This window comes from Erythrolamprus reginae, chromosome 1, assembly GCF_031021105.1.
Source record: "Erythrolamprus reginae isolate rEryReg1 chromosome 1, rEryReg1.hap1, whole genome shotgun sequence".
Taxonomy (NCBI): domain Eukaryota; kingdom Metazoa; phylum Chordata; class Lepidosauria; order Squamata; family Dipsadidae; genus Erythrolamprus; species Erythrolamprus reginae.
The window spans coordinates 27429393-27449777 of record NC_091950.1 but is presented as its reverse complement, the minus strand read 5'-3'; the positions used below and the strand labels follow the sequence as shown (position 1 = coordinate 27449777).

Below are 20385 nucleotides of genomic sequence, written 5' to 3'. Positions count from 1 at the left end.
GTACCTAAAAAAAATATTTTTGGTCCTGTCATATACGAACAGAAACAGATTTGAAGTTATGATTTTTTTTTGCCCAGAAAACAATTAGCCACCACCCCAAAAATATTTTTTGATGACCAGCATTGTTAAATTGAGTAAATGAATGCCTAAGATTTTAAAGAATATTTCGGATTTGGAGCATAAAAAAATAAAAAGTGAAAATGATTGCAAGCAGCCGAGGGGGGGGGGGGGGGCTTATTTCTGATGTTAAAAAACCAGTAAGAATCATTTTTTTCAGTTCCTTTATATTTTTCTTATATTCAGAAATGTTCAAGCTACCAATCCCACACCAACTCCAGTAAAATAGAATGGATTTTGCAAGCAAAACTATCCATAAATTGAAAAAAAATCACAAAAACGGGGGGGGGCGGCACATTTATGTGCAAAATAAACCAATAAGGATTAATTTTTTCATTTCAATTTTCATATCATTGTGTGCAGAAATGTTCAGACTACTTTCCAAGTGAAAAAAGTTTTCAAATTGACCAAACATAAGCACTTCAAATGAAGTGTTTTCGGTCCGGGTCGTATGTGACCCGAACATAACATTAGGAACTTTTTTTGCTCAGCAAAAACTAAGCCCCCCACCCCCCCAAAAAAATTCTCATAGAGAGAACCCCTGAAATGATGAAAAGTCATGAAATTTCAAGTTTCAGATATGCAGGGAAAATTTTTTACAGGGACTCAAACTTGGCTTCGGGTCGCATACGACCCGAACAGAACAGCAGGGTTAAAGATAATAAATATTATATTTTGATATTTTAGATTTTAGGCAACATTCTAGTGTTTTTCACTTTGCGTTTTGTGGCCATGAACATGCCTTGTGATTTTAGAGCTGAAGTACCAGTGGTCCACAGCCTTGGCAGGATCAAACGCCTTCACAGATGGCCCATTCATGGTGATCATAAACAAGTCACTTAAACTTTCTTCTTGCATCCTTGATCTGAATTTATTTTTGACCATGTTCATCAAACTAAATCCTCTTTCACAACATGAGGTTGAGACAGGGAGCACCGCTACAATCGACAACAGGTTTCCCAGAACTGGAAATCTCTCGGTGTTGGAGAGTGCCAAATCCAGAAGCTCACACAGTTTCTTTCCTTTTCCAAGGACCTTAAACTCATACCACTCATTGAGGAGTGAGTGAATGCATTGGTCATCACTTTCAGGTGGAGATAGCTGTTTACGAAAATGATGAGCCAATGCAGTAATCTCAACCACACCGTAGTCTTGCAATGTTGTTCCTGCTGGCCAGGCAAAGGTGTCAAACACTGCGGTGGATCTTTCAATATTTATATCACTTAGAAATCGCACTGTCAAGTATTTAACTGCATGATTAATTAAATTAGCTTTTTCCTGCTGAATTGATGCAGCTACAGTGTTGCTCAGTCCATGTAGCTGTACATTTTGAAACAGTCCTTGAAGAGATGTTCCTGAGACAAATCTGGCCTCATGTTGTTTTGGTGCATCTCTAAGTGAATTGATTGTTGAAATTGTGCTTTTCACATGCAACTCAATTGTGCTTAAAAAAAGCTCTTCCCTTTGAAATATAAGTGACAAGTTTTTAAGAATTTCCAGATAGTCCAGTAGAAAATGGAGCATGTGAACAAATTTAAAATCTGTGAGCTTTCTCAGTAAACCATGGGCAGCTGCAGAGGCACTGTCTTTTTCCGCAGCCACACTTTCTAGGTGGATTGTCACGCATTTCCAGTCTTTGACAAGTGCAGACAGAGCACCGACTTTGCTTGCTACCCATCTGACATTATGCAAGTATTGGAATTTCAGAATTGTAAGCTGCAGGTTTTCTGCTACTTGCTTCAGCTGTCGCATTCTCTTAGGTGAGTATTGATAAAATTGGTAGAGTTTCTTTAAAATAGAGTCAAGGTCATCAATTAATTTAGCTTGTTTTACTGAACTTAATACACTTAAGTTCAATCGGTGTGCAACACAGTGAATGCCAATTAAATGACTGATGTTTTGGCGTATTTTCTGCACCAAGCCATTTTCGGTCCCAATCATGCTGGCAGCACCATCTGTACCAATGGCAATCAAGTGACTTGAAGAAAGCCAGCCTACAAGACCAAGTGTTCTAAGTTCTTCTGTGAGCGCTTCTAAATATCCATCTGCAGTAGCCATTTCAAGAGGAGAAACAGAAAGAAATACTTCTTTGACCCTGTTGTCCTTGATGTACCTGACATACAGAATCAGTTGTTCAACCCCTGCTTTGTCAGTTGAGCCATCTAGCATCAAGCTGACATATTTTGCCTCTTTGAGCTCACTGATTAGGTTTTTCCTGATTATTTCTGCAATATGGGAAATTAATTCTTTGCATCTTTTATCGTTTGCATATTCCTGTCGCACAGCACTCCCTAATTTCTCCGTCAACTCTAGCAACCCTTCAAAATCTGTGAAAGGTCTGTTGTTTTTGGCAATATAATAGGCCACATTAAATAGAATGGTCATATGTTTAAACATGTCTTCATCCATTTTCCTTATACAAGCAGCCAATGGAGTAGCTTCTGGAGCCAACGCTGCATGTGTAGCCTCCACACAATTTAGATGCTGGAGAGACTTTGCGTGCTTTTTGAAGGTTTCAAGTATGAAGGGTCCTGAAAATCCTTTTACGATCCTAGATGCTTGGTCAGCAATGCCAGGGAAGGAAGCACAAATCTCGCATATAGCTATACCAGTTGTATGGTCAAATTTAAGCCATGCGAGTTCTTTACACCACTCTTGCCTAAATCTCCTGGGTCCAGCAGTTTGACAACGGCTTGTTGATGGGGACTCCTCTGCTGGTGGGTCTTCTCTTGTTTCTTCAGTTACCTGTTGCCCGGCACTTTCTACCTGTTGCACTGCGCTTTCAAGAGAGGTCTTTGTAAAGAACTGTGTCATTTTCAGTTGCTTTTCATTTTCTGGTATTCTCTCTGTTGCTCTGCGCTTCATTTTTTTCCTGAACCCAGAAAAGAAAAAAAAATGTGCACTTTGCTCTGCTATGCCAATTATAACTTACACATGAACTCTTTACCCTTCTTTGTCCGAGTGGACGAGGCAGTACTCCGGCTTCGTTCTCCTGGCGGCACCCGACTTTGTTCTTCCAGCAGCACTCCGCAGTCCGCCATATAGTACTGGTAATGGGATACACTGTGAATATACTGCCATATAGTAACCATATAATTACAGCATATACTGTGTATATACTGCTATACCCTACTTACAAAAAGATTTAGCAATGTAGGAAACTCCATTCAGTGGTGGTCCAGCAGGATAGGGTCTCTCAGCACTTCTAGAGAAGATTAAAAATCAATCTGCCTTATTATCCATGTATTTTATTTTCTAACCATAAGAAGTTTCAAATCCTTTTTTGTAGGAACAACACTTTTCTAAATCAATGAAACAACATACTCACCTACTCAGCGGTGAGCTGCGATGTCCAGCGACGTCTTGCAAGATTCCCTGCACGTCCTGGTTCAGCTCCGGGAGGTGAATGAATGAACTGCCTGCGATGCGCGCTCACAGAAGCCGCGCATGCGCAGTAGGGTGCAGAGGCTGCGGTCGCAATCTTTCCGGCGCTTATCTGCTCTGGAAAGATGACGTCAGTGCAGTGCTTAAAGGGAACCTGTCACCTGCAAAAATCATGTTAAAGTGGGTGCAGTAGCGTGTTAGTGATGCGCTATGCATCACTAACACGCTAGTCCTAGGAAAATCCGTGCAGTAGATCCCCCCAAAACAGTACTGCGGCCTCATTGAACGCGGCCGGGGAGGGGGGATGGTGGGGCACACACTGTATGTACATATAGACCCCCTCACACACGGCGTCTCCCCGGGGAGCACGGCCTTTGTATGTACTTACACAGGTAGCGGGAGATGAGAACGGGCCCCCGGCCACAGCGATCCTTCCCCCGTAACCCAACTCTCCCTGTCCAGTCCCGGAGCATAAGGGGGGCGGAGCAAAGTGGGGAAGGCGGCCTGAGCGATACTGTCCCTGCTTCCTCTGATTGGATGACTCCGTGCAGGAGGTGGGATTGGATTGAGAGTAATATTTTTTCTTCTCAACTCCTCAAGCACCAGGCAACATTTTCTAGGCGCCAGACAACATTTTCTAGGCGCCACTGGCGACCAGGCGCCTGGGTTTGTCGATCCCAGCCATATTGCAAGTAAATTATTAAAAGAAATGCAGCAAAACAAAAAATTCTGCAAGTGCAGGAAAAAAAGCCATGGAAAAATTCATGGAAAAACTTGGCTGCAATGGATAAAAAACATGGCATACCCTTAATATTTGTGACAAAAACATCCATTAGTTGCTGCTCATTGCTCTTTCCACACTCCAGTTTTCCAAGTTTATTGCTTTATGTAGGAAGCTTGTTTTTCTTTACAACCCTAGGCTTATTTTTTTAAAATAATAGCCAAATACACATTGCTATATTATCATAAGACAGAACTGGTGATGTGTATTTCTACTGCCCTCAACTGGTACTTTAGAATAATTTTTATTGCTTTTAGATCATTTGTTCTCAAAATACAGAACAGTGTTAGTGGTCTGGCTCAGTGTTTCCCAACCTTTTTTGAGCCGCGGCACATTATTCATATTTTCAAAATTCTGGGGAACACTGAAGGGGGGGCGGGGGGCGGGGCTAAAGAAAAGTTTGGACAAAAAAAAATCTCTTCCTCCATTTCACTCTATTTCTCCCTCCCTCTTTCTCTCTCTTCCTTCCCTTCTTTCTCTCTCTCCATCCCTCTTTCTTTCTTCCTCTTTTTTGCTCTTTCTCTCTCCCTCCTTCCCTCCCTCCATGTCTTTCCCTCTCCCTCCTTCCCCCCTCTCTTTCTCTCTCTTGCTTTCTTTCCCTCTCTTTCTCTTTTTCTCTCATTCTCTCTCCCCTCCTTTTTCTCTCTCTCTCTTTCTCTCTCGTTCACCATGCCGGCAACAGAGAGAAAAAGAAAGAGAGAGAGAGAGCTGGAGAGAGAATGGAGGGCGCCGTTGTCTTCGCCTCCGCCCGCCGGCTCTGCAGCTAAGAGGCAACAGCAGCCATCAGCCTCCTCGCCCTCCCAGACGTTCCCAGTGCCCGGCCACGCGCCGCCTCCCGTTAGCCCGGCTGACCTTTCCCTGCTGCCGTTTTCTCTTCATGGCGCAAAGCCACACAGTCCCGGACTCCCGGATCGCTCGCTTTTCCGGCCAGCAAGCGCGGCGCGGCGCTTTCCTGGGCAGATGGCTTTGCTGACCGGAGAAGCGAGCGAGCGCCATGAAAACGGCAGCAGGGAAAGGTCGGCCGGGCTAACGGGAGGCGGCGCGCGGCCGGGCGCTGGGGACGTCTGGGAGGGCGAGGGGAGCCGGCGGGCGGAGGCGAAGACAACGGCGCCCTCCATTCTCTCTCCGGCAGCGAAGGAGAGGGGGCGGATCACGCCCCAATACAGGAGGCGGCGGCGGAGGAGGAGGAGGAGAGTGGGCGGATCGGACGGGCAATGGGGCAGGGCAGAGAAGCCAGGGGCGCGTTTGGCCAGAGGCACCATGGGGAGGCAGGGGCGGCCGCGGCTCCCTTTACTCCTACTGCTGGACCTCCCCGCCCCTGCCTCCTTTTTCCCGCCTTCCTTCTTTGGGGCCCAGCCGGAAACAGCTGCATCGGGCAGTAGCCGGGGGACAGTTGCGAGTGGGAGCTCCAGGTTGGAGGCACTGGCGGTCCGGCACTGGCAGTGCCCCGCCCACCTGGAGCTTCCTGCAGCACACCTGACTGTGTCTCGCGGCACACTACTGTGCCGCGGCACACCGGTTGGGAAACGCTGGTCTGGCTGACTGCTTTGAGATACAGAACAATCTAACAGGATTCTCACGATTTTCTGTGCTGTTAAAAAGACTTCTGGAATTTTTTTTACAACTGTTGGCTCTTCATATGCTTAGCTCCAGGAGTTGGGCAGCATATAAAATCAAATATGATTATCTTGTCTATGTTAACTATGAGAGCCAGGTTGGTATAGTGCAATGGTTCCCAAACCTTTTCATTGTTCGGAATAGCACTTTGCACAACCCACTAAGTAAGACAGTAAGAGTAAAATTCAAAACTGTAACAATTAATGGCATTTATACAAAATCCAATTTTAAAATCTTTTGATAAATCAACAAAATTGTTGAACAGTGATTCCAGGCTTTCAAAGTCATTTATCTAGAACTTTAGTAACTACTAATTTAGTAAACTTCACCGTTCAGTACATTTCTTAAGAATTTCAGTAAATTCTTAATGTAATGGATGGGCCTGATGAAGTGATACCCATTTCCCAATGTCTGGTTTTAAGTCAGCAAGTGTCTTAAATCACCACTTTCAGTAATCTGGAGTCGATTTCTTTGCTTGGAGAGAAGTTGGATGGCCACACTGAAACCATATTCCACCAAATATGATGTTGGAAATGCAGCAAGGAGCTTCTAACCACTGTCCATAGTGCAGGATAGCAATCATAAAATTCCTTCTATAACCAAAACTCTTGGTATGATTTCTTAAACTTTGGCTTCAGCTCAATGTCATTTTGCAGCTCTATTGGCTTTCCTTCACCTCATCTTCCTCAGTATCTGAAAATGGATTTATCACCCAATCTGGAACTTCCATCAAAAAAAGATCCTGATATCACTCAGACTAACTTACTTACTTATTTGACTTTTTGCCACCCAATCCCAAAGGACCATATCTTTATGCAGCATGTCCAATAGTCACAAAAACTTGCAGATTATCATCTGGCATCCCACCTTTCTCTTCCAGTTCAGACAAGCTCGGAAATTGGTATAGCTCGCAAAGACCTATATTGCTCTTGGAAAGTTAACTTTGAAATAAATGTAGAGATGAGAGTTTAGGCCTTAATAAGATTGCAACTGCAAATGCATTTCATTGAACTTTGCTAACAGTTCTGATAAATAAGCAATGTCATGCCTGATATCTCTTTGAGTTCATCACTGAGCAAGGCATTTTTGTCTTCAAAAAACTCCACAACACTGTCAAAAAAATGTAAAAGCTTGCCAAGATTGCCTTTTGATAGCCAATAAATTTCTATATGAAGCAGTAAATGATCAAAATCTTCATCATTCTCAAAACAGCTCTCGGACTAGTCGATCACTGAGAGCATGTATTTTAATTTTGTTCACCGCAGTAAATGACAGTGTGTAATGACATGTAAGCAATCATAGAAACATAGAAGATTGAAGGGAGAAAAAGACGTCATGGTCCAACTAGTCTGCTGTTATACTATTTCTTATACTAGTCTGCAGAGAGGGGCGGCATACAAATCCAATAAATAATAATAATAATAATAATAATAATAATAATAATAATAATTTCCCGTATTTTACCTTAATCACTGAGGTTTTCTGCAACCAGATGTTGGCGATGAATGACACAGGGAATGGTAAAGATATTTGGCACTGCTTTTTTCAAATAAGGAACACACTCATGTAGTGACCAGTCATTGATGGTGCTCAATCAGATGCACAAGCAAGTATGCTGGTAAGTGGAATTTTCTTCTCTCTGAAAAACTGCTCAACAACATGAAATATTGACTTCCCTTTAGTATCTGTTTTTAGTTGCTTCATAAATAACAACTCTTGAGTCAAACTTTCATTTCTAATAAACCGCACATAAGCAAGAAGCTTGAACGGGAAGTGCTCGGTTGATTGGCAGCCGATGGAGCCACAGGCAGAATTGCGCCCTGCAAGAGGTCCCACCTCCAGCACTCCTCTGCCACCCCCTTGCCTCTTATTGCTCCCTCAGTCATCCCACCACCCCCTAGGGGGCAGTACCAGCCACTTTGGGACCTTACTGGTGTAGTAGTTAAGGCATCAGACTGGCAACCAAGTGATTGTGAGTTCTACTCCTGCTATAGGCCCAGGAAGGAGTGCAATGGAAAACTATTTCTGAAAAGTGTAGCCAAGAAAATTTTTCTGCAGGGACGTGCCCAGGCAGAGAACTGGACACAAGCAAATGGGGAGGGGAAAATTAACTACACTAGCAAGCTTAGGTATGAACTCTTTCCCATATTCAATAAAGTTCACATTTCAAATTCCTCCCCTAGCTGCTTGCTTTACCTCCAAAGTTTGTCTGGAAAGGCTTACAGAAAGATGCCACTCAGAAACAATCCCATCAAGATCCTAAATCACCCTGTGATACCAGAATCAACTTGGATATGAATGGAATTGCCAGCATGTGCCCATTGGAATAGGGATAGATCTATAAAAAATCTGGAGTGGGACATTTCAATATAAACACATACCTACTGTGTTTCCCCGAAAATAAGAACCTATTCCTACTCCTATCCTATATCCACTCCTATTCCTTCTTCTTCCAAACGTCTTTTCCACATTGTATTCATTCCTCCTCCCCTTTCCCAATCTTCCTACCTTAACACACTCATTCCTCCCATCTTTTATTTCCTTTAAAAATGCCATTTCCCTCTTCTTTAATCTCCCTTCATTCGTGTCCTCGGAGAGGGGCGGCATACAAATCCGAATGAACGAATGAATGAATGAAAGAATAAATAAATGCTGTAGACATAATTATGTTACAGATCTGCTATGTCTTTCCGTCATTTTTTCCACCTAAAGAAGAAATTACAAGTGGTCCTCGATGTACAATCACAACGAAGACCAACATTTCTAAAGCGAGACAGTGAAGTGAATTTTGCCAAGTCTCTGAATTCTGATCACATAATAACCATGAGGGGGACAGCACGGTGTGGAAAAAATGGCCGCGAGTCACCTCATATCAACCCTGAGCTACAACTATTATCCTTTATTAGAAATACAAACACGCACTCTCACACTCACTCTCTGTGTCTCTGACAAACACACAGTCACACACGCACACGTATCCTTTTTCTTTTTATAATCACCTTCATTCCTTCCCCAACCACATGAGATTATTTACCTCAGTATTCCTTCCGAAAGCACCACCAGGCCGCCAACAATGGCAAATCTCCCGCCAAAGGTTTCGCGTTGGTTCCTGGGACTTGTAGTTCTTTCCCCTTCCCTCCCGACTCGCCTCCCGAATGACGCGATTGGACGACCATAGGCCGATCCGGAAGTGTTGCTATGGCGGCGGTGCCCCCCTTCAGTGGCCTGGTCTCCGTGTTGGAAACCTACCGGGGCAGAGACCAAGTGGTGAGAGGATGGTGGAAGCCCCCCCCCCCCCCCCCCCGGCCCTGTTTATTTGGGCTAAGAGGAGCGGGCGGGTACTGGGTGCTTTCTAATCGTTGGGATTCCCCTCGGGTAGCCCAGAGGATTTAAACAGCAGAACAAGCTAGCGACTTTCAGACTTGTGGACTTCAACTCCCAGAATTGTCCACAAGTCTTAAAGTCGCCAAGGTTAGAGACCCCCTCAGCTAAAGGACGCCCTAGCTGTGAAAATCAGGAAAGCGGGCGTCCAAAAGAGAGTTCTCAAACCCACAATGGGCAATAAGTGTGGGTGGGGGAACTACAACTCTCAGCATCAACCACTAGTAGAGCCATGGGAGTTTCAATCCAGGATTCTTGGGGAGCCCTGGTTGGAACTCATCCAAACTCTAATAGAGACGAATTTGGGCATCTACCATATTTAGGAATAGATTATCGATGGCATAACTGAAAGGATGAGGACCCGGATTGTGGGGGCAATATGCTGGCTCTGTTAAAAAGTGCTATTACAACAACACAACAACCACCACAACAACACAAGAGCACAAAAGATTTAAACTTAATATTAACCGCTCCAAACTTGACTGTAAAAAATATGACTCCAGAACTGAGTTGTCGAAGGGTGGAATTCATTACCGGACTCCATAGTGTCATCCCCAAACCCCCAACACTTTACCCTTAATCTACAGTTGACCTATCCAGATTCCTAAGAGCTCAGTAAAGGGCGAGTACAAGTGCACTAGAGTGCCTTCCGTCCCGTCCTATTGCTCTCCTATATCTCCTATACCTTTCGTCTACAGTATTCCTATATCTCGTCTTTTTTCATTGATATGTTCTACTACTATATCTTCTTTTCTATTATTTCATAGATATATTTTACTATGAGTATCTCCTCTATAACCTTCATCGTGTATTTTACTATGTGTATATATATATACCCACTAAAACTCTCATTGGACAAAATAAATAAATAACAGAAAATAAATAAATAAAAATAACATGTTGTAAGCCGCCCTGAGCCTAAGGAGAAGGGCGGCATAAAAATTGAATAAATAATAGAGCTGGAAGGAACCTTAGAGATCTTCTAGTCGAGCCCCCTGACTCAAGCTGGAGAATCTAAAGCATTTCAGATTGGTGACTGTCTAGTCCAGTGGTTCTCAACCTTTCTAATTCCGCGACCCTTTAATACAGTTCCTTGTGTTGTGGTGATCCCCAACAATAAGTCTAGCGCCAATTCTCCCAACAGAGCTTTAAACTAATTGACAGGAAGGTCAAAGGGGCACCCCCACTGTAAACACCTGATTGGTCGGATTGTAAAAATATGTTACAAGGCGCCAGAATAGAAGCTTTAGTTCCTAACACCATGGGTAATTTGTTTTTTCCCATGATCTTAGGCGACCCCTGTGAAACAATTGTTCAACATCCCCCCCAAAGGGGTCCCAACCCCCAGGTTGAGAACCACTGATTTCTATACCACCCAATCCCATAGGATTGGTCTAGTCTAGATAACTAAACCACTGATCTAGTATCTTCTAGGACAGAAGGGAAAGGGGGGGGGGCATGATCGAAACATTTAAATATGTTAAAGGGTTAAATAAGGTTCAGGAGAGAAGTGTTTTTAATAGGTAAGTGAACACAAGAACAAGGGGGCACAATCTGAGGTTAGTTTATTTATTTATTAGATTTGTATGCCGCCCCTCTCCGGGGGAAAGATTAGAAGTAACGTGAGAAAATATTATTTTACTGAAAGAATAGTAGATGCTTGGAACAAACTTCCAGCAGACGTGGTTGGTAAATCCACAGTAACTGAATTTAAACATGCCTGGGATAAACATATATCCATCCTAAGATAAAATACAGGAAATAGTATAAGGGCAGACTAGGTGGAACATGAGGTCTTTTTCTGCCGTCAGTCTTCTATGTTTCTTAAAAACCTCTAGTGATGGAGCAGTACCAGTTTCTCTACTCATGCATCCCTCCTCAAGCTGGTACTTTAGCAGAGCCAGATAGTTTATGGTCCCAATAAAGGAGAATATTTTAGTTCAGGGTTGAAATGACCAGGGTTGGTGCTCTCTGACCTTGGCTGTTTTCTTGCAGTGTTTCATTATTCATACTGCGTAACGTCCTCAGTGCTGATGTTACCTAGTTTGAGTAATGAAACTTCTGCAAGCAAACAACCAAGCTCAGAGGTTTATAGTTCCCAGGACCTTTGAGGTACCATAGAGAGAAAGGCTGAATTGTGACTCCAGGATCCTGAAGAATTGGGAAGCCTATGTGTTATTTTATAATTTGGATTGCTCCTAGAGGGGGATGGAGAGAGAGAAAGATCACAAAGGAAGAAGGAAAACACATTTTGAGATCACAGCGTTTGTTGCATTGTATGTTTCTTTCTTTCTTTAACATTGGATCTGTAAGCCATAAATAATATGTTTCTCATGACGTATTTAAACTTCATATATGCAGGTAAAATGTACATAGAAAATGTAATGCACAAAAAAAGTAGAAAGCATGAAATAAAACAAGTAGAATGCATGAAATTTGATATAAACTAAGTCACTAACAAATAATTACGTTTCTAGCAATTTTTTTATATGCTACCTTGCTACCTTGTCTTCCACTTCTAATTTATGTACCATATAGATACAGTACTTTAAAAATTCCTGCTTACTACCGTTGGGATGAAACAATCCATGCTACCCTTTGGATTATCATTTCAGAAATATTTCCTTACCCGATTCCTCTGTGCCTTCAACAATGTCGAAACTTTGAATGTACTTGAAGAGTTCTTAAAAATTCAGGGAAATATTCAAGGATATATCTGCCTTGAAAGAAGCCAACAGTGAACATAGCAAACGTCTGCACAGGAAATGTTTTATGATATTTTATATTGTGTCATAAACTGCGTCATGATCATTTTTGTTATAAAATGTTATATGCCATTTGACAAATTTTAATTCCACAAGAGGCATAAATTCCAGATTGTGATCACTTTGTGTAAATTACCTCATTTAAGGAAATTTGGTTCAAAATTAGTTGCTCTGATGCACTGTTTCACCCAGTTAAAGGTCAAAAGAGTTTTAATACCTGGTACATATAATTTGAGATTCTAAGGATATCACATTGGTGAGCCCTCCCCAAAGGATCTTATGCAGTGGCCCTAAAATCTAGCATCAAATGTAGCACAATCCCTTGTTCTCCAAATTATGATTACCGTAAATCCTTCACCTACATGAAATAATCGATTTTACTATCATCTTCCTCTAAAATTTGGCATGCTAAAAGTTGAAATGTATTTTTTCAGTTATTTATAACATTTTAGTAAAACAGGAGCCAATTAATTAAAAAACAATTGTGGTGGGAGAAAAAAGCTAGCTTGTCTTTGAAATTAACCATCTCAATTTAAAGATACTGTACAGTATTTGTAAAGTATTTGACAATAGTAAGAGGATATGAAAAAATATGGCCGATAGAACACCTTTTAACTTTGGCCTTACTCCAAACTTTAATTTTCTGTGGATATGTGGCACTTTAATTAAAAAAAATATAATTAGCAAATGGTAGTAATGCTTTATACTATAAATCTTTCCACATAAGATACGCACCATCTGTTATGGCTGCCAGCTGGCTGGAGGGATTTTGGTGGCCAGAAGACAACCTGAAGAACCATCCCTTGGCCAAGGCCTCCTGGCAGTCTCAGCACAACTGAGTCACTGTCGAACAGTTCTACGCCTTTTTGACGACCTGGGCATGTTTTCCTATAGCTGCCAGTATGGACTGGGGAACAAGGTAAGACCTCCCAGAAAGTGGATGCTGTCCACAGAGTTGAAAGCTTTGAATGTTAATAGGGGCATTTGCAAAAAAAAAAATTTAAAGTCAAATCTTATCCTGGTACAGGATAACCCAAGATATTAGAATAAGAATGCAAGCATCAATAAGCAGAACACATTCCTGGATATACACCTATCAATGATTAACATTGTTTAAAGAAATATGTCTCTGAATATGGTTAGTGAACAATTAGAAACAGAAATCTAGATGTAGCTTTCCTTATTACAACACTCATATTTATTGTAGCATGTTCAGCCTGTTATTCAAAAATATACAACATAGAGTCATAGGCCAGAAGGGACCTTACAAGTCTCCCATCTTTTCTTCCATATCCCTATCCTTATCCCTCTATCCATATTTATTTATTTTGTCCAATACACAATAATACACAATGAAGGTTATAGAGTATATAGTAGAGAAGAAATACAAGATATAGGAAAGACTATAGGACAGGGGACGGAAAGCACTCTAGTGCGCTTATCATACAACCCTTACTGACCTCTTAGGAATCTGGAGAGGTCAACCATGGATAGTCTAAGGGTAAAATGTTGGGGATTAGGGGATGATACTACAGAGTCCGGTAATGAGTTCCACGCTTCGACAACCCGATTACTAAAGTCATTTTACAGTCAAGTTTGGAGTGGTTAATATTAAGCTTCAATCTGTTGTGTGCTCTTGTGTTGTTGTGGTTGAAGCTGAAGTAGTCTTTGACAGGCAGGACATTGCAGCATATGATCTTGTGGGCAATACTTAGATCATGTTTAAGGCGTCGTAGTTCTAAGCCTTCAAGACCCAGGATTGTAAGTCTAGTTTCGTAGGGTATTCTGTTTCGAGTGGAGGAATGAAGGGCTCTTCTTGTGAAGTATCTTTGAACATTTTCAAGGGTGTTAATGTCTGAAATGCGATATCTATATATAGAAACATGGAAACATAGAAGATTGACAGCAGAAAAAGACCTCATGGTCCATCTAGTCTGCGCTTAGACTATTTCCTGTATTTTATCTTAGGATGGATATATGTTTATCCCAGGCATATTTAAATTCAGTTAAATTCAATTACCAACCACATCTACTTGAAGTTTGTTCCAAGCATCTACTACTCTTTCAGTAAAATAATATTTTCTCATGTTGCTTCTGGTCTTTCCCCCAACTAACCTCAGATTGTGCCCCCTTGTTCTTGTGTTCACTTTCCTATTAAAAACACTTCCCTATATATCTATATACGGTATACCTACTCAGCATGTATGTATGTATGTATGTATGTATGCATCAGGCGGGGCTTCCTACTCAGTGCTGCTACCGGTGCGATGCGCACACAGCTCTGGGTGATCGGCAGGCGGGTGCACGTGTCCCAATGAGATTTTGCTTCTGCGCATGCACAGAAAGCAAAATCTTGTGAAAGGACATGTGCACGAGATTTTGCTTCCTGCGCATGCGCAGAAGCAAAATCTCACCAGGATGTGCCTGCCTGCCCACCCATCACCTGTAGCTGTGCGTGCTTCGTGGTTTTTGCTACCGGTGCGTAGTGTGGCCCGTACCGGGTAGCAACCTGATACAGTGGTACCTCTAACTTAAGAACTTAATTTGTTCCGTGACCAGGCTAAGTAAAAACGTTCTTAAGTAGAAGCAATTTTTCCCATGGAAATCAATGTAAAAGCAAATAATGCGTGCAAACCCATTAGGAAAGAAATAAAAGCTTGGAATTTGGGTGGGAGGAGGAGGAAGAAGAGGAGGACAGTCGCTGCCGAAGGAAGGTGAGGGGAGGGGAATTTTAAAAATCCCAAATTTTAAGGCTTAAAAAAAAGAGGGACTCTGAGGGGGCGAGGAGGAGCATGTACCTCCCATACACCTGGCGCGAGGCTGCCTCGCATACACTGCCTCCTATACACTGGCTGCTGCAGCCGCTACCTGCTGCCTCTTCCTTCCCATGCTGAAGGGCTCCCCTTTCCTCTCGCTCTCTCGATTTGTAGCCAGCGCCTTTCCTTCGCTGTGGTGACTCCTCAGCTGCCCAGAGCGAAGGGAGCGTTTCTTTTCTCTGGGCGCTGACAGAGGTTTATTCCCTCTCCAAGCGCCCAGAGAAAATGCTTTATGGCAGCCCAGATGGCCAGGATTAAAGGGGGAATGGCAGGAAACTGGCCGGGCCTTCTTGCCACTCTCAAATTTCCTGGGAAATTTTTCCAGGCTCGGGTTCTTAAGTAGAAAAAGGTTCTTAAGTAGAGGCAAAAAAATCTTGAACACCCGGTTCTTATCTAGAAAAGATCTTAAGTAGAGGCGTTCTTAAGTAGAGGTACCACTGTACTGGTATGTCCCTCCGAGGAGTTGGGGCGGCTAATATATTATTTGAAGGGTTTGAAGATCATTTAAAGAGAAGAAACATAAAGTTGGCTTGTTTGATCAAGATTAAAATATATTATTATTATTAATATTAATATTAATAATAATAATAATAATAATAATAATAATAATTTATTAGATTTATATGCCACCTCTCTCCGCAGACTCGGGGCGGCTATTATCATCTCTAGTAACTCTTAGTAGACCTTTGCTGATCAGAACTGAATGAAGAGGTTTTAAGGATTTGTTTGTAGATAAGAGACATTAAATATCAGAAGAAGAGAACATTTGTTGTATTTCAAGGGGTTATGTTACAAACATTGTTTATAGTTTCTTTATATGATTTCCTTTTTCTTTACTACATTTTCTTTATTGCATCGTTTTATTGTTTAATTCTTTTTAGTTGGCATTAGTTTTTCATATTTTTAATTGTAATAAAATTACAATTATAAATATATAGGCCCTTCTCAAACTCAGAACGCTTAGAAGCTCCATTTTACCACTGTTTTGCAATGAACAGAATTGATCAAATCTAGGTCTAATTTAGGATGCTTGAATGCTAGTAACCTTTCGTCTAAATGCCAAAGCATAATGCTCACTTCTGGTCTGGTGACCAAAGACCAGAAGAAAGAAGATGGAACTGAAAAATCGACCACTTAAAAGCTTGCTTACTCTCCCATTGCAGGAGAAGGACACAGCAATGCGCTGGCTTTCCATCTTCAACAATGTAGCTGACCAGCTTTATTACCCCTGTGAGCATGTTGCCTGGGCCGCTGATGCTGAAATTATCCATGCCAACTCAAGTAGGTGGTGGACACTCAGTACAACTCTCTGGGGCTTTTCTCTGCTGCTAGGGATTGCACGGTAAGGAGTAGAGGAGGGGAAGGGAGGGAGGGAGAAGACAAGACAATGACTATCTGGAATCTAGATCTTCAAAGTACAGTGGTACCTCTACTTACGAACCTAATTTGCTCTTAAGTAGAAAAGAAGCAGCAATTTTTCCCATAAGAATCAATGTAAAAGCAAATAATATGTGCGACTGGGGAAACCACAGGGAGGGTGGAGGCCCTGTTTCCTCCCAGGAGATTCCTAGAGAGGCCCTATGGAGGCTTCTCCCCGCCTTTCCAGCCGTTTCCTCCCAGGAGATTCCTAGAGGCCTCACGGAGGCTTCTCCCCACCTTTTCTGGCCGTTTCCTCCCAGGAGATTCCTAGAGAGGCCCTACCGAGGCTTCTCCCCAACTTTTCCGGCCCTGTTTCCTCCCAGGAGATTCCTAGAGAGGCCCCACAGAGGCTTCTCCCTCCCTTTTCGGGTTACAGTTTCAGAGGCTCGGGTTTGTAAGTGGAAAATGGTTGTTGGGAAGAGACAAAAAAATCTTGAACACCCAGTTCTTATCTAGAAAAGTTCGTAAGTAGAGGCGTTCATAGGCAGAGGTACCACTGTACATGAATCATTGGGACTCAGTTTACCCTTCCTCCAAGCTTTATTCATAAGATCTTTATGCTTTCCTCTTTCCATATGTCTAGAGTATCAGGAAGGCTCTCTAGCATCACAGAATTCAAGCAATATTAAGGACAGGGAACTCTTTCTGTTCCAGAAATATGAACTGCAGCTAAAATTTTGTCTTTACATTCTCATTCCAGATCTCTTCGAATTTTATTACTCCTAAGAAGAAAGCAGCATACAGAATCCAGGTATGACTCCCGGCCTTGTAAGCTTTTTTTTCCTCTTCAACAATTAATAGGGATAAATTGTACAGTGATCCCTCGATTAGCGCGGGGGTTACATTCCAAGACCTCCCGCGCTAATCGATTTCCGCGTTATAGTGGTGCGGAAGTAAAGCCACCATCTGCGCATGCGCGCCATTTTTTTCATGGCCGCACATGCGCAGATGGTGGAGTTTGCGTGTGGGCGGCGGGGAAGACCAAGGGAAGGTTCCTTCGGCCGCCCAACAGCTGATCTGCTCCGCAGCGCGGAAGCAGCGAGGAGCCAAAGATGGGGTTTCCCCGTTGCCCAGGCAAAGGGGAAACCCCATCTTCGGCTCCTCGCTGCTGCCGCGCTGCGGAGCGGATCAGGTGTTGGGCGGCTGAAGGAACCTTCCCTTGGTCTTCCCGCCGCCCAGGCAAAGGGGAAATCCCAAGATCGCTTGCCGCTTGCCGTATTGCAGCTTGGAGCCTTGCTTCGCCTCCTTCGCTGCAATACGGCAAGCGATCTTGGGGTTTCCCCTTTGCCTGGGCGGCGCTGGGGCCATGCGGAGCCGCTCATCTAGGGGGGCGTGGACCGGCAAGGTGCCCTCCGCTCTCTCTCTTTCTCTCTCATATACCACGCCGGCAACAGGGAGAGAAAGAGAGAGAGAAATGATAGAAAAAAGTGGAGAAAAAAAGAGAACTTATTTTTTAATTATTATTTTTTGAAAAACCGCGTTGCAGCGTTTCGCGCTAATCGAGACCGTGCTAATCGAGGGATCACTGTATTTAGCATACAGGTACACATCTGAACATTTTCCAGGAAAGTTAAAGTGTTAATCCAGAAGGTTAATGTTTATATTACATTGTTTTTTAATTCTTTCCTTTCCTCCCTTCCATCCACCCATCCTTCCTTCTTCCTTAGTATCTGCTGTCCAAAACTTAGTTAATAAACCAAGCTATGTTTTTGGATTATGCTGTTCTTTTATGGTAACAAATCAATAGTCCAGTCAGTACACATTTATTATTCTGTTTGGGACTAAAGTAGAACTTGAGCTCCTGGGGGCATGCCATTTCCACATGAAGATTTCTTTTTGAAGGCTTCAGTTGTTGCCAAGAGTAAAAATTTATTTCAGGACAAAGATAAACCATTAGTTTTCTCCCTCCAGTGCCGATAGCAACAAATGTTTCTGCAACACTCTGCAGCCTGCACTGGCTGCCAATCGGTTTCCGGTCACAATTCAAAGTGTTGGTAATGACCTTTAAAGCCCTACATGGCATTGGGCCAGAATACATCCTGAACCGCCTTCTACCGCACGAATCCCAGCGGCCGATAAGATCCCACAGAGTTTGCCTTCTCCGGGTCCGGTCGACCAATGTCGTTTGGCGGGCCCCAGGGGAAGAGCCTTCTCTGTGGCGGCCCCGGCCCTCTGGAATCAACTTCCCCCAGAGATTAGAATGGCCCCCACCCTCCTTGTCTTTTGCAAATTACTCAAGACCCACCTTTGTCGCCAGGCATGGGGGAGTTAGGATATTCCTTCCCCTAGGCCATTACAAGTTATGTATGGTATATTTGGTTTTTATAATAAGGGTTTTTAGTTGTTTTATTAAATTGGATTGTTACATGTTGTTTTTTATCATTGTTGTTAGCTGCCCCGAGTCTGCGGAGAGGGGCGGCATACAAATCCAATAAATAATAATAATAATAATAATAATAATAATAATAATAATAATAATAATAATAATAAAATAAAATAAAAAATAAGCTTAGCAAATGTATTTCTCTCTTCCGTGTCTGATTTGCAGAGACTTCTCTCCAAAAACAAGGGCTGAAATGCACACACAAGCCTTGACCATCATCAGGAACCTGGCTGACCTTGCCAATGCCATCCACTGGTTGCCTCCAGGAATTCTCTGGGCTGGAAAGTTTTCCCCATGGTTTGTGGGCCTCATGGGAAGCATTTCTTCTTTCATTGGGATCTATCAAAACTACGCAGGGGGCAGTTGTGGAACAGTTTGAACAGCAACTTCACAGTGCTGAATTGAATGGAGAAAAGGGGCTATCACAGGAAATCATAAACGGTTACATAATCTCTGTTTAAAATGGGGAGAGTAATTCCTATTATGCTGGAGGCTAGATTGGTATTAGGTTCTTCTGTTAAAACACGGTGCTGCTTTTATATAAAACATAGACATTTTCCTGGAGCTTATAGGGTTAGGTTGCGTATTTAACTCATTGTATAGGTAATCCTTGACTTACACCACATTGGAGCCTGGAATTTCAATCATACGTCATTGCAATCGTAAGTCAAAGCACCACGTGTCCAGACTTGATTTTGCCATTGTTTTTACAATGGTCGTAAAGTGAGTCACTGCGATTGTGAAATGAATTTACATGGTTGTTAAGAAAATATCTTCTTCTAAATGGGCACTGTTTGCTGGAAATCGGCAAGGAAACCCAGAAACTGGTGAAAACATTACAAATCGTGGTCAGATGGTCACAGGACGCTGCAAGCCAATTGCCTTGCGCCCAAAATGTTATCACGTGACTGCAGGGAGGAGGGTGGCAGTCATAACCTTAAGGACCAGTAGCTTTTTAACACTGTTGTAATTTCTAATGGTTGTTAGCTACCTTAAGGGGCAAGTGGCTGCCCTGCCCAGTTGTAATAATTTGGCTATGGTTTATTTATGTGAAGAAGACAGTCTTGCTCTGTGTACAGCAGTTTAATGTGAAACTATTGGGTCTGATAATAAAAGATACAATCTCGCCCTTTTCCTTAGCTGATTGGCTTTGTTGATAACGAGCCGGGGTGGCGCAGCAGGTAGAATACTGTACTGCAGGCCACTGAAGCTGACTTGTAGATCTGAAGGTCAGCGGTTCAAATCTCATCACCGGCTCAAGGTTGACTCAGCCTTCCATCCTTCCGAGGTGGGTAAAATGAGGACCCGGATTGTGGGGGCAATAGCCTAGCTCTGTTAAAAAAGTGCTATTGCTAACATGTTGTAAGCCGCCCTGAGTCTAAGGAGAAGGGCAGCATAAAAATCGAAAAAACAAATAAATAAATAAATATAGCCCTGAACATTTTGTCTTTTCATCAAATGTTAATTTGGAGTATGAAATTCTATTCACTCACAGCTACATTCATTTTCAGACAGCCAGTTAGGTGTAGTGGGGTGGTTCAGGCTAAAGCATGAGTTCTAGTCTAGTCTCTAGGCCCAAACCCAGCTAGGTAACCATGGACTGGTCTCATTCTCAGATCTAGGCGGCTGTGGCAAACCGCTGCTGAATACCCTCGCCAAGAAAACTGCAGGGACTAATACAGGCAGTTGGCAAGAGTCAACACTGGCTAGAAGGCACCAAAA

At 42.8% G+C, this 20385-nt stretch overlaps 1 protein-coding gene and 1 long non-coding RNA gene across 3 annotated transcripts; one reads left to right on the top strand and one right to left on the bottom strand.

Annotated features, from left to right (window-relative positions):
• Positions 1-720: 720 nt before the first annotated feature.
• Positions 721-9044, bottom strand: LOC139165126 (uncharacterized). 2 transcript variants are annotated; one of them, XR_011558748.1, is made up of 3 exons: positions 8899-9044; positions 7364-7546; positions 721-3662 (listed from the first exon to the last, which is right to left on the bottom strand). It is a non-coding gene; the product is annotated as an uncharacterized lncRNA (long non-coding RNA). The 2 variants fall into 2 exon arrangements; XR_011558747.1 differs by having other exon boundaries at positions 8934-9041.
• Positions 9045-9049: 5 nt separating this feature from the next.
• PEX11G (peroxisomal biogenesis factor 11 gamma) lies at positions 9050-20102 on the top strand. The gene is made up of 5 exons (XM_070748083.1): positions 9050-9166; positions 12773-12964; positions 16025-16203; positions 16981-17031; positions 18829-20102. Exons 1-5 carry the CDS (start codon positions 9098-9100, stop codon positions 19040-19042), a joined length of 705 nt encoding a protein of 234 aa, XP_070604184.1. The 5' UTR covers positions 9050-9097; the 3' UTR covers positions 19043-20102.
• The last annotated feature ends 283 nt before the right edge of the window (positions 20103-20385 follow it).